Source organism: Hetaerina americana, unplaced genomic scaffold (assembly GCF_022747635.1).
Source record: "Hetaerina americana unplaced genomic scaffold, ioHetAmer1.1.p SCAF_3, whole genome shotgun sequence".
Classification (NCBI taxonomy): Eukaryota; Metazoa; Arthropoda; class Insecta; order Odonata; family Calopterygidae; genus Hetaerina; species Hetaerina americana.
In genome coordinates this window covers 94534039-94551078 of record NW_027286874.1, presented here as the reverse complement: position 1 = coordinate 94551078, position 17040 = coordinate 94534039, and the positions used below count along the sequence as shown (strand labels likewise).

General features: G+C 40.8%; 1 protein-coding gene across 1 annotated transcript in view; it reads right to left on the bottom strand.

Moving 5' to 3' along the window:
• Positions 1-958: 958 nt before the first annotated feature.
• The window catches only part of LOC139690469 (uncharacterized), a 111876-nt gene continuing 95794 nt past the window's right edge, over positions 959-17040 (bottom strand). The window contains exons 2-4 of the mRNA XM_071587925.1: positions 7614-7641; positions 6499-7490; positions 959-1079 (exon numbers count right to left, since the gene is read on the bottom strand). Of these exons, the coding sequence (XP_071444026.1) occupies positions 959-1079; positions 6499-7490; positions 7614-7641 (1141 nt within the window). The remainder of the gene's footprint in view (positions 1080-6498; positions 7491-7613; positions 7642-17040) is intronic.

Below are 17040 nucleotides of genomic sequence, written 5' to 3'. Positions count from 1 at the left end.
ATGTCCTGTTAAGTTTCAATCCTTCAAAAATGCCTCGCTAAAAGCCCGTACTTGGGCGTGAATCAGGATGGAAAGTATAGAAGTCTAATGTCCGGAGGAAGCAACTCGCGGACATCACGTGTTTGCGCTGCAAATTTTGAGCGAGGGGACATCCGGTCAGGATTTCTTCAGAGGAATGTTTCCCGTCACCTGTCTTCCCTCTCTCTCCTCGGTGAATGAAATATGAGGTCGGGTTGGGGAGTGTCGATCTCATTCCGTCTCCCCTCACCCTCTCCGACAAGAAAACGGTCGGATGGTGCAGGAGGAAAGTGACTCGGTATCCCAGCCATCACCCTTCCCTTTCCTCACTTCTTCTCCCACAATTTTCCCACTTCTCCTCCCCCTCTAACCACTCTCGCTGTGGTCCGACATGTGGAGGATTGAGACTCTAGAAGAGGTGGAAGGAGAGTGGGACATGTCTTTGGCCAAGTTTGTACTGCCGCCCTGCCTTGAGATGCTCGCCCACTGCCGTGGGAAGCAGTCCTCCATTAGGGTCCGACCCGCACCTCGGTGACAAAAGGATTCCGGAGGAAAGAGTAGGTGGGTACACAATCCTCCCCTCCACACTCAAGTTCAACCCTCCCTCTCACACCAAAGCCCTGAGCCCCCTACCCATCTCCGCCTTTCGAAAGCCAGCCGGTCAGACGTCCTCCCTCCTTAGCTCACATCATCCCCCATCTCGCCACCACAATCCCGCGTAATAACATTGCCCCCTTCCCCACCTGCGTCGACGAATTTCTTTTTCTTCCCCACCCCTCACTTTCAGTTCCCCAAGACTTTCGGAATGGCCTGTCTGATCTCCTCTCCCTCTTTCTCACTGTCTCCCTCTTTCACACACCCTAACGCCATGCTTCGTACGCAGCCCACAACCGGGCGAGAGGGGTTTTTTATTTTCACCCCATCGAAAGCGCTTCCTCCCTCAGCCATCGAAAGGTTTCAACTGAATGGATGTCACACTGACACCTTTTTGTTTATTTGCAGTTCTTCTCCCATTAGTGAGAGCTGCATTGACGAATGTAGAGGCACTCAAAATGTGTGGCCTAAAAATTATCGTAATGAAGAGTTAGGGATGCGAGAGTTTCCCCATTCATCCCCGTCTAAAGCGAATCCAACGTCATTCTTCTCGGTCCATTTCGTGTCTCGCAGTTGCATTAACAGGTGTGAAAAACACGAATTTCTGACAAGTGAATATTGGGATAAGAATGTGTCAGCGTCTAAGTTACCGTTGTAGACACTCCTGTTGTTTCCATTCGTCTAATCTAATTTTTCAGGTAAAATCCTCCAATACGAAATAATACAGAAAATATGCCCTTCTATTTACCCATTAAATATTTGCATGGACTAGTAATTTGATAGAATGAAAGTGGTGATTAGGTCCCACTGCTGAAAAATAGAAAGACTTTATGTGAGTGAGTCGTTTTTTGATCATTCCCATGGTTTATGTGAGGTAAGTAAATGAGTATTGCACCAAATTACCCCAATTTTAACCCATGCAAATCAGGGTTCTTCCAAAAGTGCCATCTTTACTATTAATCACACTAATTGCCTATCACAAATTCTTATAGTAATCTTAATTACCCCATCATTCTATGTGTTAAAGGAATTCGCTTCGGTAACCTATGATTGAATAGTGCACAGGGAATGATATCCGCTCTCTTCCATTGTTGGAATGTTTAAATCAATCGGCAAACTCCTTGCAATAATTTATCTTCACACCATTTTATTAGCACCATATAACTTGATTTAATTTGACACCATAAACTATTGAAATATGAATACACATCTGTTAGCATGCATCATATAGGCAACAATATGCATGCCAAGGACCAAACTGACATGGATGACTTGGTATGTGCATTGATCATCAGACTAATCCATTCAATAAATCATTTCTTATGTTCATCTATTGTTCTCGAGATGAGCACTTGAATAAAAGCGCCTTACGCCATAGAGATGTAGTCATTTTGGTCGTACAACACCGTTTTATTATTTTTTGGACGCTTCAAAATGTTCTCTTTGTGACCTGAAGCATGGCTACCTCTGAAAAATATATATGTAGTCGGCACTGAAATTTTCAAGTGGAGCGGAGAGTATGAAGAGAAAAGTGCACTCAAGTTTCCATTTTTCCGAGCACCTGCTCTTCCTCGCCTCACTCCGTCGACGACGCCCTCTCTCGTTTTCCGAGTGGCTAAATAAATTATGCTCCCACGTGCGCAAACACCCGAGCCTCGTCTCCATTTCGTCAAAAGCCCCCTCGCAACTACCATCTTGGACGGATATTCTTTGCTTTCTCTTTACTCCCAAGCAACAAGTTGACGTCAACTTGTAAGCACGCGTCTCCTTGGGAGTCAGTTAGCTGCGGGAGGAGGGATAATGCGAGGGTGGTGGGATCCCATTACCCACGGGCCACTATTGTCGTCGGGTGATCGGGTTTCTTTGTTGCCTGCTCTAAGTGAGTTGACGCTGTCAAGTCTAAATTAAGTAAATTAATAATTTCCTCCACGTGACATCTTATTCCAGTGCATTTTTCTCGAACGCCTGTCTTCAGAGAAAAGCTTTGGTAAAGATGAAGCTTCGTGGAACCATAGACATTATCGGATTATTTGCGGATTTTGATATCAATTTCGAGGAATACTTTAAAAAAATGATTATCATGTTTAACAAATAGGATACCCCTTTGTTCCGAGTACCGCATGGGGTGAGAGTCGGCCATCAACATTGCTCATTAGTTGGTTCCTTTGGCATTTGGAAACAAGAGAAAGGGGGAAGGGTACCGCTTCCATTGTGTGGATACGGTACAGAGTGTGGAATATCGTTTGTCTCTTATAAAAAATGAAACCCTGAAAAGGTGGTTTCAACACGACTCTAGAGTGTAATGTCACATAATAATTTGATATTTTACTCTTTTATTTTACCAATACTGAAATATTTCTATAGAATGTGAGAACCAAATCATGTCCGTATTATGCGTAAACAATAACCTCGCAACTACTCATTTTCAGCGATCCATCTATAGCCACTGAGATTTTATTATACCGGGGATATTGCGGGAATTCCAAAGAACAATTAAATTAGCTTCCAGAACTGACTGGACAGGACATGAAACAATAGAATTGACTTTAAATAGTAGTATTTTTGATAACTTCACCATTACGTCAAGAAATTTAATTATTTTTGCCTTTGTCTTCGATAGAGAATCAACAAAAGCTGATGACGTTTGCATATTACCAGTTCATTTACCAGTTCAAAAATCATTTTTAATTACTTATAGGATCCCTGTTACTTTAACTTTTAAGTCCTATGGGAAACATTAAATTGGTTAAACTATTTAGGCTGAGCAATTAACACCGATATAATGGCATAAACTCGAAATTCATGAAAGAAATATTTGATCCTATTCCCCCTGTTTGTGCGTACATATGTAATTTAAGTTTCCCTTCAAGTGATGTCCCAGGTTCATGAAGAAAAGCTGTTTTTTTAAAGGTCACAGAAAGCAAGTTTAATAATTGTGACAGATGAAAAATACTAACTAAAGGGCAATTTACTTTCTCTTTGTACTTTCCTAAGTCCTAGAAAAATCGCTTCATAAAATTTCTCCGCGCGGGAAAACTTTCCAGTAATACAATGCAACAGTTTCAGAGTGTAAAAATCATTCGCCCCTGTTTTTACACTCTGAAAATGTTGCATTGAAATCCACATTTAGCAGATGACTCCGTTGAAAGTTACTGTAACAGCACATTCCGAAGTTTCTTTGATTTTTTCAATAATGATGAATTTAGGTATATAATTGGAGATGGAGCTGAAGATATTTTAGAGAAACATGAGGGCAGTACATAATGCCATCAGTTTTGAAAGACACGCTGCAACTTTATTCGTTGGCATTAAAAGACCTTATGATACTCTCACACCTTCTGTCCTTTTCATTGAATTAATCCTCGCAAGCATACGCGGAATCACTTTGGATTGTTTCAAGAGTTATTTGTCAATGCAAAAGCAGTGTGTAAGATAAAATAAACTGAATAGTATGGATAAAGTGATAAGTTTGTTCGATCCTTAAGGCTCAGCGTAGGGACCTTTTGTTTATGTGGATGTATTTTAATTCTTGTTAATGTCAATGACATGTGTAGCCGAAATTTCAATGGAAATGTTACTGCTTTGCTACTATGCTATTCGGCTTGGGAAACTACTCATCGCAATATGCAACCAGATTTAAATTTTTTACGGAAATGATTTGAATAAAATTCCCCTTTGATGAGTGAAAACTCAAAATTTATGTTATGGCATAGGGAAAACCTGCCTTTTTAATTTTAAATTTGTATATTCAAGTTGTCCACGCATTCCATGCAAATGTCCATTTACATAGTGGGTGCATGTTATTAAGTATTTAGGAGTGTTATTGGATTGGACAATTGGTTTTGTTATTAGATTGATTAATTTATTTCATTTGATAAAATAACACATTTCTTCATTTCTACATCTATGTAAATCTGCGTAATCCCTCGAATTCCAGGGGTGAGAACGTTATTGGAAAGGAATAGTGAGTAAATTGAAGATACCTTTGCGTGTTTTCTTGATTTTTGGAAGGCATTCAACCATAAAGATAAGACAAAGTTAATGGAGATATTGCGGATTATACGAGTAGACTGGAGGGTTAACAACTTTTTCGAAACATGTCCATGAGTTAGACGGCGCAGATAAGGTTAGTATAGGGAGAAACAGAATAGGCAGTTGCTGACAGGGGGAGTGAAATAGTATTGCCCGTTATTGCCGGTACCTTTCAACGTACATGCTGAGGAAATGTTTAGGGCAGCATAGGAAGTGCTCGAGCTAGGAATAAGTGTAGGTGGCAAAATAATTAAGCCAGCTATGTTTGCGGATGATCTAGCTATAGTGAGTCAGACAGCCAAGTGATTCGATTTATCATTGAGTTCTTCATAGGAACATTGTAAGAGCTATGGGATAAGGCTTAACTGCAAAAATACGAAACTAGGGAGATTATTGAGAAGTAGGAAAACCAAGTCAAATGTTAATGCTAAAGAAATTAGCTAGAGAAGGTGGAGCAGTTCATGTAGAGGAATACTTAAGAGGAAAGGGGAGATAGTAGTTATAATAAAATGTATGTCAACGAAAGAGAAATTTGCGAGAAGAGAATTCATGACGGATACCATGAGTAAAGATATAGAAAAGATAAGTAAAAAAATAATATAGAAGGCTGTTCGTGGATGTCTCCATTTTCCGGGTTCCCGCCGCGTTGGTTGTCATGGTTGACGACAGTTTCGCCTGGATTCCACCAGGCGTCTTCAGGTCGAAGTGCCGATATCATTTTGGCTGCGCTTATATAGCCCTCGCTCTCTCGCTGCTGCGTTGTGATTGGTTGGTTTCTGGAACACTCTCTTCCAGGCGTTCGTCAGGTGGTAACCGTCTTCCCGGTTGAAGTTTCTCGGCGTTTTTGTGATCTCAATTGATTCTCTAATCAGCCGAGGATAGTATCTTTTTTCCTTGGTGATTATCTCGGCTTCGTCAAATTTGATGTCGTGTCCGGGTTCGCTCCAGGCATGCTCGGCGACTGCTGATAGGCTGAATTTCTTATTCTTCGTTGCCCTCTTGTGTTCTTGCAGGCGGGTCTTCATGGACCTGCATGTCTCGCCGATATACGATTTGCCGCAAGAGCAAGGCACGCGGTACACACCTTCGAGAAGACCTTTCGGGATCTTGTCCTTGGGCCTTGGAATTATCTGGCTTATTTTGGTCACGCAGTTAAATCTTGTGACAATGTCTTTCTTCTTCAGGACCCTCGAGATCTTTTCGCTTGTGCCGGTGACGTAGGGGATGATGGCATAGGTTCCTGGCTTGTCAGTTTGATGTTTCTCCTTGTCGGGTGTCTGGTGGCGTTTTTCCACTTTAGCGGTCCTTTTCAGGACCAATTCTTCTTTGTATCCATTTATCTTCAGTGTCGTCATCAAATGTTCCTTTTCCTTGGCCAATGATTCTGCATCCGAAAGTTTGTATGCGCGATGCAGGAGTGTTGCCACGAGTGATGCCTTCTGGGACGGGTGATGATGTGAGTGGGCGTTCAGGTAGCGGTCAGTATGGGTGGCCTTCCTGTATACTGAGTGGCCGATACTCCCGTTGGTCCTCCTCTTCACCATTATGTCCAAAAACGGGATTTGGTTGTCTTTTTCGGTCTCCATAGTGAATTGTATTGCCGGATGCTGAGAGTTGAGGTGCTCCAGGAATCTCTGCAGTTCTTCAGGTCCATGTGGCCAAATTACGAACGTGTCGTCCACGTATCTTAGCCATAACTTTGGTTTTTTATCATGGGATTTGATCGCCGTTTGTTCGAATTTTTCCATATAGATGTCTGCTATCACCGGGGATAGGGGTGAGCCCATTGCCGCTCCTTCGCGTTGTTCGAAGAAACTCCCGCTCCAAAGGAAGTAGGAGTTCCGTAGGCAGTACTCTATCAGCTGCGGATGATCCTCTGGAATGCCGGATTTTGTGAGCTCTTTGATGATGTCCACCGATTCTTGAATTGGGACGTTTGTGAAGAGTGATGCAACGTCGAAGCTGACTAAGATGTCGTTGGGGCTGATAGTAATCTTCTTCAATATTTCGATGAAATGAGTGGAGTCTCTCACGAAAGATGAGGTTTGTCCGACGTAAGGTTGAAGTGACTGTGCTAAGTATTTGGACAGTCTATAGGTTGGTCCGTCTATTTGGCTGACTATTGGCCTGAGGGGCACCCCTTCTTTGTGGACTTTGGGTAATCCATATAGTCTTGGTGGCTTGGCCGCAGATGGGAACAGACGTGTTTGATGTTCCCGTGGAATGGTAGAATTCTTTATCAGCGCCCTGGTGTCTCGCTCCGCTTTTGCAGTGGGATCCGAACGAAGTTTTCTGTAAGTGGAGTCTTCCAGCATACGGGAAATCTTCATTTCGTAGTCACCTCTCTTCATGAGGACCGTGGAGTTTCCCTTGTCCGCTGGGAGTATGAGAATGTTTTCGTTCCCGCGGAGATCGGATAAGGCTCGTCGTTCGGCTCCCGTGATGTTCATTTTGGGTGGTCTTGCGTTCCGGAGAATGCGGGCAACATCTTCTCTAATTTCATCGGCGTCTCCCTTCGGAAGCTTCCGGATGGCATATTCCACTTCTGTGACGATTTCTTCCTTTGGTATTTTTGTTGGAGCAATAGCGAAATTCAGTCCTTTCGATAAAATCGAGATGTGAGCATTGGTCAGTTGGTAGTCCGTAAAGTTGATGACTGAACGGTCCTTTTCGGGGCCATGACCCAAACTGCTGGGATGTTGTCGGTCGGATAGTTTTTCGAATTTCCTGATCTGCGTCTCCCGCACTGCAGTTTCAGTATTCCGGGATGAGTCGTGGGTTATTGTCTCTATTGTGTCCCAATCAGTGGCGTTGAGTTGGGCGCCAAACTGTTGGAATGTTAAAATCTAAAAAGGTTCAAATTGTAAGGAATAATACAATTTGAATTCTTTCGTGGTAAATAACATGACTGTCGTTACTACGGAAGGCTCCGTGGTGCAGTAAAAGTTCTTAAATAATAAACGTCTCACTTGTAAGGAATGGGCGTACTCGAGTGTGCTATTGGGAAACAGACATTTTGGAGAGTTTGTGGATTGCGAATGTCAGGGCTCAACAACGAACGTCATATTTCATGGTTCCTCAAATTTAGTTTGGGGGACAGGTGGAGGGGTGCGTAGAGCTCACCTACGCTACAAAAGAGATTTCGGACTGGATCTATCCAGTTGCTCGAGAGCGCCAGTTCAGTTCGGGTCAGAATGAAATACGTGGGTGTGATTTTGGAGGAGAAAGAAGATATTAAGGGAAACAATCCCAATGCTTCCTGCATGAGCTACCCTACTGCTGAGACATATTTTCACCTTTTATAACTGGTATGGGAAATCATGTGGTCTTGCCGTCAATAAATTTTTTTTATAGGATTCAATTTTCTTTAAGTTCCATTCTTTCTCATTTTTCAATTTACCTGCATTCACTATGTCAAACGTGGAGAATAAAACAGTGGCCTGCTGGAATAAGTATTGCTAAACTAAATTTATTCACCGTGGAATATGAATACTAAATTCTCACCTCGCCGTCATTTATACCTATTCAAAAAAATGAAGTTCCTACGTTAGAAATCAACTTTCACTTCGAGAAGGTAAACTATTTTTCCAATTTAAGCCGTTACGTATCCATAGGGGGAAATCATTTCGTTTCTTCGATCACTTTTGACATTCCATTAAAAATTCAAATATTGACAGGCATGCTTACCTGAGTATATATTTGCGTTGAAATGGAGCGACGGCTTGTATATGTGCAACGACTTCTTAATCATGATCACGGGAAGAAATTCAGAAAAAGCATTATATTTGCCATATGACATTTTAGTTGAAGGAAGGCTGAGGTTTGAGTGAAAAAGCTGTCAGAGGGTTTGTAGACGAGATTTTGCAAACGAATTTGCCAGGAAATTGACTTCGACCGTGGCTCGTATTGAAGACCGGTGCTACCAGTAGTCTCATGGACATGCATGCTCACAGTGAACGGAATATTTTTTTGTTTCGGTAAATGTTTGTAAATAACAAATCTAAATCTACATAATTCCCCTCAAGCTGCCGCAATGGGCGTGTGGCGGGGGGTGTTAGGTCACCATCCGTATAGGAGAACAAAATCACATGCAAAATCAAAATGGGGTCGTAGGGCTTTTAATTGGGGAAGCGCAATTTTTATTTGAACTTCTTATCTTAAAACAATCAACTGGTCTTTGATCTCACTCATTTAAGTAGGAGTTGTATCAATCCCGTCAGAAACTGTGATTGAAGCCAACGGTTACAACCTCTGACTGAGTGGATTCCAACTAACTCCAGCTAACTGAGCCAAATTTTGATAATAAATTGTATATTTAATTAGATATGAAAAAATAGGAGTAGGAATTGATTTTTTAAACAAAGGTCATCATCGATAAGTTATTTTATTTTGATTATTATTTAGATTTTGGTTGATAGGCTATTATATTACATGATTTGAACGTTCTTTTCGTTGCTAATGTTTGGTAAAGTGTCGAATAATGTTTTCTACTTGCGCTCTATATACATGACATTGCCTTATAATCCTGCTGATGGTTTGTAAAGAAGAAGTATGAAGCCCCATTAGTGCATGAAAGACAGAGCTGCTAAGGTCAAATAATTTTCTGAACCTGTTTTCGACTGTTGTAAATCTCAGAAATAGAGGAACTTGCATGAATCAACGTATGAATGTGACAGATGTGGAAGAAGTAAGTGTACCAGGATGGGTTAGGTGTTACGGAAGAAATTTGTTGGGGAGAATTAGTTTCCTTCCGTTTCACAGTACCAGGTTTTTTCTAGACCGTGCATGCTCCGAAAAAGAACGTGCGCGAAGTGTATGTGTGCTGGCTTAAGTTGGAGTATCTTTTGGGTAAACGAATGATATGATGATGCTGTTATCATTGGTGAAAGATTTAGGGTGAACATAAATGTCATGCACTATGTATTATAAGTAAAGAGAGACAACTCGGCCATAGTCCTTCACCAGCTCTCATTCCAATCTCTGCTTTCATGCGTTGTTCTGTTCTGAAATCCACTTGCTAACCTCTCACAACTTTATTTATGCTCTGATTATTTTTCCATTAATGTTCTCACTCATCTCCACGTTTATTCCATTCCCTCATAGTCCATCACTCCTCCTTCTCTCATTCTCTAAAATCCACTCGCACAAACACGTAAACCTCACGCCCACATGTTCCAAGCTTTGCCGGCACATAAGTTTCTCACTTTTGAGATTGCTTTCCTGCCAAAGGGGAAAATGATCGTTTTCCGAAGAAACGTAGCCAAACAGCGTCCGTGAAAATAGGGAAAGAAGGGAAGAGAGGGTCGGCGGGGAGAGATAGAGACGGAGGGAAATATATTGCAATACGGAGAAAGGTGCAGAGGGTGAAGCGGGGGCGGAATGCGGTGTATGGGGTGAATCGGCGCCCTCCCCCGCACCTTCCTCACCCTCGCCCCCTTTACGTCCGCACTGACCGTAAATTAGAGGCATCAATCTTCCCGGGGGATCCGAGAAGAGGAACCCCATCCTGGGGGCGTGGAGGGGGGCCGTTCTCACCCCCCCACCCTTTCCTCCGTCCGCCCGGACACGGGCTCCCGCCGTCTTCCCTCCTCCATTCTCCTTCGCAAGCTGAGACCGTGACAGAACCGATGAGCGGGTGTAACGGGTCCATCCATACTCCCCGTCTTCCACTTAGAAAGATCTTCGGGGCGCCATATGCCGAGAATTGCGGGTCAACGGGTACTTGAGCTCATATTTCTATATCTAAATCCTCGATGTTTTGCACAGAGCGTACTCACTTATCACATTTCAATGAATATTCCAAAAACATTGGAAAGAATTATCTACCGGATTAGATTTATGAGTAGTAAACTCATTCAAAAGCTTAAATCCAGAGGTTTACAAAATTTTTCGTTTCCTTAGATGCTGTACTTAGAACAGGGGTTTTATTTGTGTTTTTAGAGTTAACGTTCCTTCATGCTTTAGTAAATAAAAAAATGAAATGTTATTAAAAAAGATGAGTTGTTTGCACTCTTCCCTGCTGCGAAATAACTCTTATTTATTTTCATTTGAGAGGGAAATGACACTCCTCATATTTTTCCATCCAAGCAAAGGTAGAATGGTTTAATTGATGTAAATAACTGGCACTAATGAAAGTATAGTATAAAGTTATAAATGCAGACGCTACAATTATCCAATGAATAGAGAGTTTGACTAATGATCAGAGGGTTTTGGATCGAAAGCAATAGTCTGTCAAATTTTTGTCAATCTCTTTCTTTTAAATCCTGAGTGGATTAATTCAAGCTTGCAATTCGAATTAAAGTGGTGCGACTTTTCATTAGAACAGCACTTTATAAAAAGCTTAATAGAGCAAGGAGAGAAATTGGCTCCTCTATCCAGTTGGATTCTATAGCTAATATATAATCTAACTCTACTGTGAACTATAATAACTATCAGGTGTTGATGATGCGCAGCATCAAAACCATAGTCGTGATATATTAAAATCTTTTTGGTGGAAATGTTAAGTTTCTTTTTACCCTCCTAGCTTACTTAGTTTTATTTCAATTTCTCTATTTTAATATTTTCCTCGAATGTCACCTTTCTTAAATCTCTATTTTTTGCGTCTATTTGTGGAACTTACTCTATAGGTAGCATAATTCTAGATATTGCATATGCAAAATCTTGGAAAATTATCTTTCAATGGGAAATAGTAAATTACATGTTTCTATCTTGTTTAGTTTAGAAGCTGCGCATTAAACTATTGAGAGACTGTACGGTGTCTATACCACTGAAGAATGGATAGAAAAGTCGCAAAAACGAGAATATTTTGGGATGGAAAATAAAATTAAAGTGATTGAAAATTTACCTAATTAATTCGAAAGATCATTGCCTCTACTCTCTTTGAAATCCCTCTTTCCCTCTCATTGCAAGACAGAACTTTAGTATTCCTACTCATAACTTTGTCTATCATTCAATATACGAGTAAGTGAGAATATGTTTAAAATTGATTAAATACCTACCTAATTTGTAAGAGTTTTCTCAGTAATTTACGTTTACGAAGTTAATTCGTTATCACATGCTTTTGAAAAGATGTTTAAATATACGCCACAGTTTTATGCTGCAACATATGCCTATAGATCCAATTTTAATAAAATGCCAAGGAGGAGTATTTAGAAAACACATCTTCATAAAAGTTATTGAAATTATTATTTTACCAACAAATTGCATGCGGGGCTAGAATGGAAAGACTATGTATGTTTAGCTTAAACATAGAATATCCTGAAAATTAGAGTACATCTACATAATACCTCGCAAGCCGCCGCGGGGCGTGTGGCGGTGGGTGTTAGGCCACCACTGGTAAAATAAAATAAAATCACATACGAAAATCAAAATATACATGCAAAGTTACACCCGCAGAGGTGTATATATTCATGTAAAACTCTTTTTAACTTACACGCATGCAAATATATACCATCAACTAACATACACATGCACCTAAAAATGTAGTAAAAATCTATCCAATAACGCGTAAATTAGAATTGAAAAGAGTAAGGGGAAATTCTACTATCACATCGACATGGTCTCCGCCCCCAAAGACACAGGTAGAGAATGTGACACATTTGAGTAAAGTGTTATGGTTGAGAAACTGGATACCACAAGTGTAATGGATGATAAATTATAGTCAGAACTATAATTTATCATCTATTTTTTAATTGTTAGGCATGACAATATTAGTATAAATTAGGTTGTTTTAATTTTTCTCCTGCTTCCTTTTAACCCTGGAGTCACTCTAACCTGCTCGATAAAAGTACTTGTTGAATAAACGTACGTTTACAAAAATATTGCGGTTCGACGTCCTTTGGCACTAGTAATACTACGTGCACACGGGCGATGTGAGAGTTAATGAGCTGAGGAGCATTGGATAGAGATTTATGGCAATGATTCAAAACGCCTTTATTGCCCAGCATGGAACATTTGGTTCTGATAGTATGCCTAACAGATTACTGATTACAGAGAATGCCGGAATTCCGTCATACTTTGACTTCCCGGAAGAAATTCTCGATAAGTGGAGATTTCTCGGAATTCTGAGGTTTTCGTTCCCGGGATTACATTGTTTTGGGTTGTCATCTGCCCACACGACGGCATTTGAGACTTTTTCCTCTCGGCTTGGAATCAAAGAGTTTTACTTCCGCACGCAAGGGTTTTCACGTCACGACGAAGGAAAGCTGATGGAATACCATTGGCCAGTGATCTGTGAAGTGCGACGAGCATTACCCGGGGCTACCATCGGCAATCCATTGGAGTGCGGATTGGAAACAATGCTTAAATTAATAAGTTTTTCAATCTATAAATATAAATATTTTGGTGTACGTTAGAGATCATATATTTTATACGATAATCACGCGATATATTGGAAATACTTTAGACGATAATTGAATATATTTCAAGTTTTATGCATAGATGCAATGCATGTCAAATGTAATGTAAAATGTTATGCATAAATGTATATTCCATGCATACTACCACCTGTAAACTGCCAACTTGCAATGTGAAAATGTTAGGAATTTAAATGCGGATGAGCAACATTTTAATTTTTGCTGATAAACAAAATAAACAATCAAATACCGTAGTATTCCACTGACAAAAGAAAAGCCGGGCGTCGAAAGTATGGATTAGAGAGCTGTTATGAAACTGGACTGTGATTCATTAAAAGGTTTTAGGTTTCCCTTGATGGGTGTCATCTAGGATTGGAACACTGCACCTTCCAGCTTACCTATTCAGCAGACTGCGGGAAAAATATTCTTTTACATGTACAGGATTAGGCGTCAAAAGAAGTATGCCGCCTAAGAGCATCAGAAAGTGACTTCTATCGCGCGGACAAGGCCGTCCTGTAAACGGAACGATAAATCGAGGAACATTTACTGAAATACAGAGCACACGTACCGGTATCCGTCTAGAAATTTTCTCAGCGTTGACATTCTTCGACATCCAGTGTGAAAGCGTTGCCATTTACGTCGCTGTGAGATAACCGCGACGTGCGCGTATTGCGCGACCCGCAGAATAATGGCGACCCCAGCCCCCTTGGGTGAATGAGGTTGGTGATTAGTGGGCGACAATCGGCGAGATACGTCGGAGACCCGTGGCGAGTATTTCCGATTGGCTCGCTCGACGACGCCGGACCGGCGATCCCTTTTCACTTGACCCACGCCGTAATCCCTTTCTCACCGGGGAAAGGCACGAGAAGTGCGCGGGGGTGCCGAGGGCGGCTCGGGGGGACATAGATCACGGGGAAGTGATTGCCCCCAATAAAGATCGCAATATCGGATTCCCTCGCTTCGAAACAGCACGCTCTCGCGCCTGCACGGTCATTTCTCAATACCTCTCCGTCTACCCACCTCTCCCCACACGCAATGCGCGTCGCATCCCGTCCCCCGCATTCCTTCACCAAAGCCATCCCGAAACCCTCATTTTTATTGCCTTTGTCCACGTCGTCCTGAGCCTACATCGTGGACGTCCCGGGGAAATAGTCGTAGGTCAAGGGATCCGATGTGGAGTAATAAGAGGTGGTTCGGTGTACGGCGTGATAGCTTAAAATGTTCCGATTCTATTTACATTCTGTTGCCCTCATCTTTGCCACAATGGCCCTTTTCTCGTACACGTTTTATTTTCCAGCAAATATGTGCGAGAGTTTTCCCTCCTATATTTATCCTAAACTTGACATCTTTACTCCCCTAAAAGTTAGCTAGCTATCCTTGTTGTCGCAAATATCTGCAGTTTTCCTTCACCTCATAATTACGATTTCAAAAACCATCCACCCGTTTCATCTCACGGAAGTCGGATCTCATTTTATGGACGCCTTGGTCAGACTCATTGCAGAAAGATTTAATTTCGTTTAGACGCAGGAAAATTTAGTGGAAGGCGTGGGTGGTGGAAAATAAATACCGTAAATTCTTAAAATACATGCATCAATGAAATAATTCTCATACGAAAGGCTAGGCTTTTATTTGTAGGAGGTAAAATAAATTGATTTACGTACCCACTGTATTTAGGCATTCTGGAGCATTATTCATTGGAATATATTGAAAAATATACAAATCTTCTAATTTTTTTAAAAGTGAGTAATCCGCTTACAGGTATGTTACTAAATAAAATGTCAATGTGTCTTGATGTTTTGTTTCTTAGAACTCCTTTCCATATACCTCTATGGGGAATTGCAGGTAAAGAAGAATAGCATGTCTTCGACATTGATTAAACTGGTACGCTATAATTTGGTTTCGTTAGCCAATCCGATCTTAAGGAAACCTTAATAGGTCAAAGTAGGGAGAAAGCGTCTCTAATTCTGAGATTTTGACTGAAAGACGGAAGATTCTGTGCGATTGTACTTTGCTGCAAAACACCTGCTAATTGTTTGGAATTTATATAATTATCTCGTACAAAACGTTTTTAAAAATGTCACTAAGTTAATGGTTCATACACATTTTTAGCAAGGAATATTTGGGAAATCAATCATTGTACAAGGTATCACCTATTACAGTTGATTCTAACCGACTTTCAAAATAGTTTTGCTTTGCTAATCATAATGATATATTCATTTTAACTTCCATGATGCTATAGTTCGGTGAAAACATATGCAGTCATATTGGAGATGGTTCCCTGTAAGGATACTGACTAATAAACAAACCGATTCCTTTATTTCAGCTACTTTGAAAAGCTGCACCAAAATTGGGGTTTAAATTCTGCCAAAAGGATTATTGATACATTTTCACTTGATGCCTAAAGATCGTATAATCTTTACGGTGCAAAATGTTGCCAAGCACCACCATCGATATTGTAATTGCCATTTAACAGGACTTATAAGTTGCGAGATATGGTTTCAAATGATCTTATAGCGAGCATTGGCAACAGCGTACTGATTAGACAACGGCACACTTTAAAAAGAATAGTGAAATCGTTATTTTTGTTTCTTTAGTGCTTCGAGCACATCCTGTGACCTTAAAAAGTCCGTTACATAAGTACTTGATCCGATGGATACCTAAAGAAGGTAGATTATGAGCAAAAAAGTGGAATACCCAAGGTTTTGTGATTAAACGTGAGCGGCGGAATATACGGTAGTCCATAGCGAAACATAATTCCCGATTGCTTGTCACTCAACTAAATTGCATCAAAATAAAATTCAGGGGTTGTTTCTGGCTATAAGATTAATAATACCAATGATCTAAAGCCATGTCACGTGCACCTATTTGTACGCTTGATAATCTGAGAGAGCTAGATAACTTAGGATAATTTAGGAAGAGGAAACGATTAATTTCAAGAGAGCGGGGGTATTACTCGAACTTTTTTCAAGTTTTCCTGCCAGTTCCTTTCAGACTTCAGAAAAAGCCGTTCCCTCTCAGTGGACCGCTTTCATTCCAAATTTAAGTGGCTCTCTCCCGCCCCCACTCTTCGAAGGGTCGCCCCTTCAGTCATCCTCACATGTCAACTCGTTTCCTTTCCACATTTCTCACGCTCTCCTTTATCAGTCTATCTCTCTAAACCCTTCCCTCAGTTCTCCATTCCGATCTCTAGCACTCCCTATCCGTTCCCCCATACCCTTCCTCCTCACTTCTCTTTTTCACCCCTGCGTCTTTTTCCTTCTCCCCTTCTTACGACCATCCCCGCCCTCTAAGAGGGGCGACCTACAAATCATTCGTCTTTTGTGCGTACGTACTCCATTAGGTATTTTACAATCAGTTATGTCCTTATGAAATTGAAATATCCACCTAAAGCACAACGGTCCCTTTCTCTGAATTTACCCCATCTCGGATTAAAATGAAACTTTTATCGTGGGTTGCCCCGTTGATCGATAATGACTCATTCTTTTCATGAATATCTCTTCGTTTTTTTTCTGCAAATGGGTATAATAATTGAATTGGCATCAATGAAAATGCGAAGATAATAATTTCGTTACGGCAAAATCAGAATTATTTTGGGGACGAGGAATAACGGGGAGGAAGGAGTACATTGATTTTTGGACGCTCTCTCGTTCGTCTCACCCGATGTGGAGCTTATCCCAAAAATGGGGTTTGTCACACTTACTATCGACGAGACATGCCTCGAAAAATCCATGCCAAGTTTTTATTGTATTGAAAAATCCTTGAAAATGAGTTTACTTTATGTTGATGAAAATATTATCTCATATAATGATGTTGATTATATAATGTAATTATGCTGGAATCGTAAAATAAAATGCATCAGGACTTCTTGGCAAGCATCTGACCTCATTATTCAGTTTTTTAACTGCAAATGCAATATTTTAGCAAAGGGTGAAACAGTAATAGAAAAATAACTTGGAAAAACATGGAGAAGAATAGAGATATAATTTTCAAAAGGATTAACCGCAAGGAATTTTTGGTCGCAGAGGTTTATTCCGATAAAAGA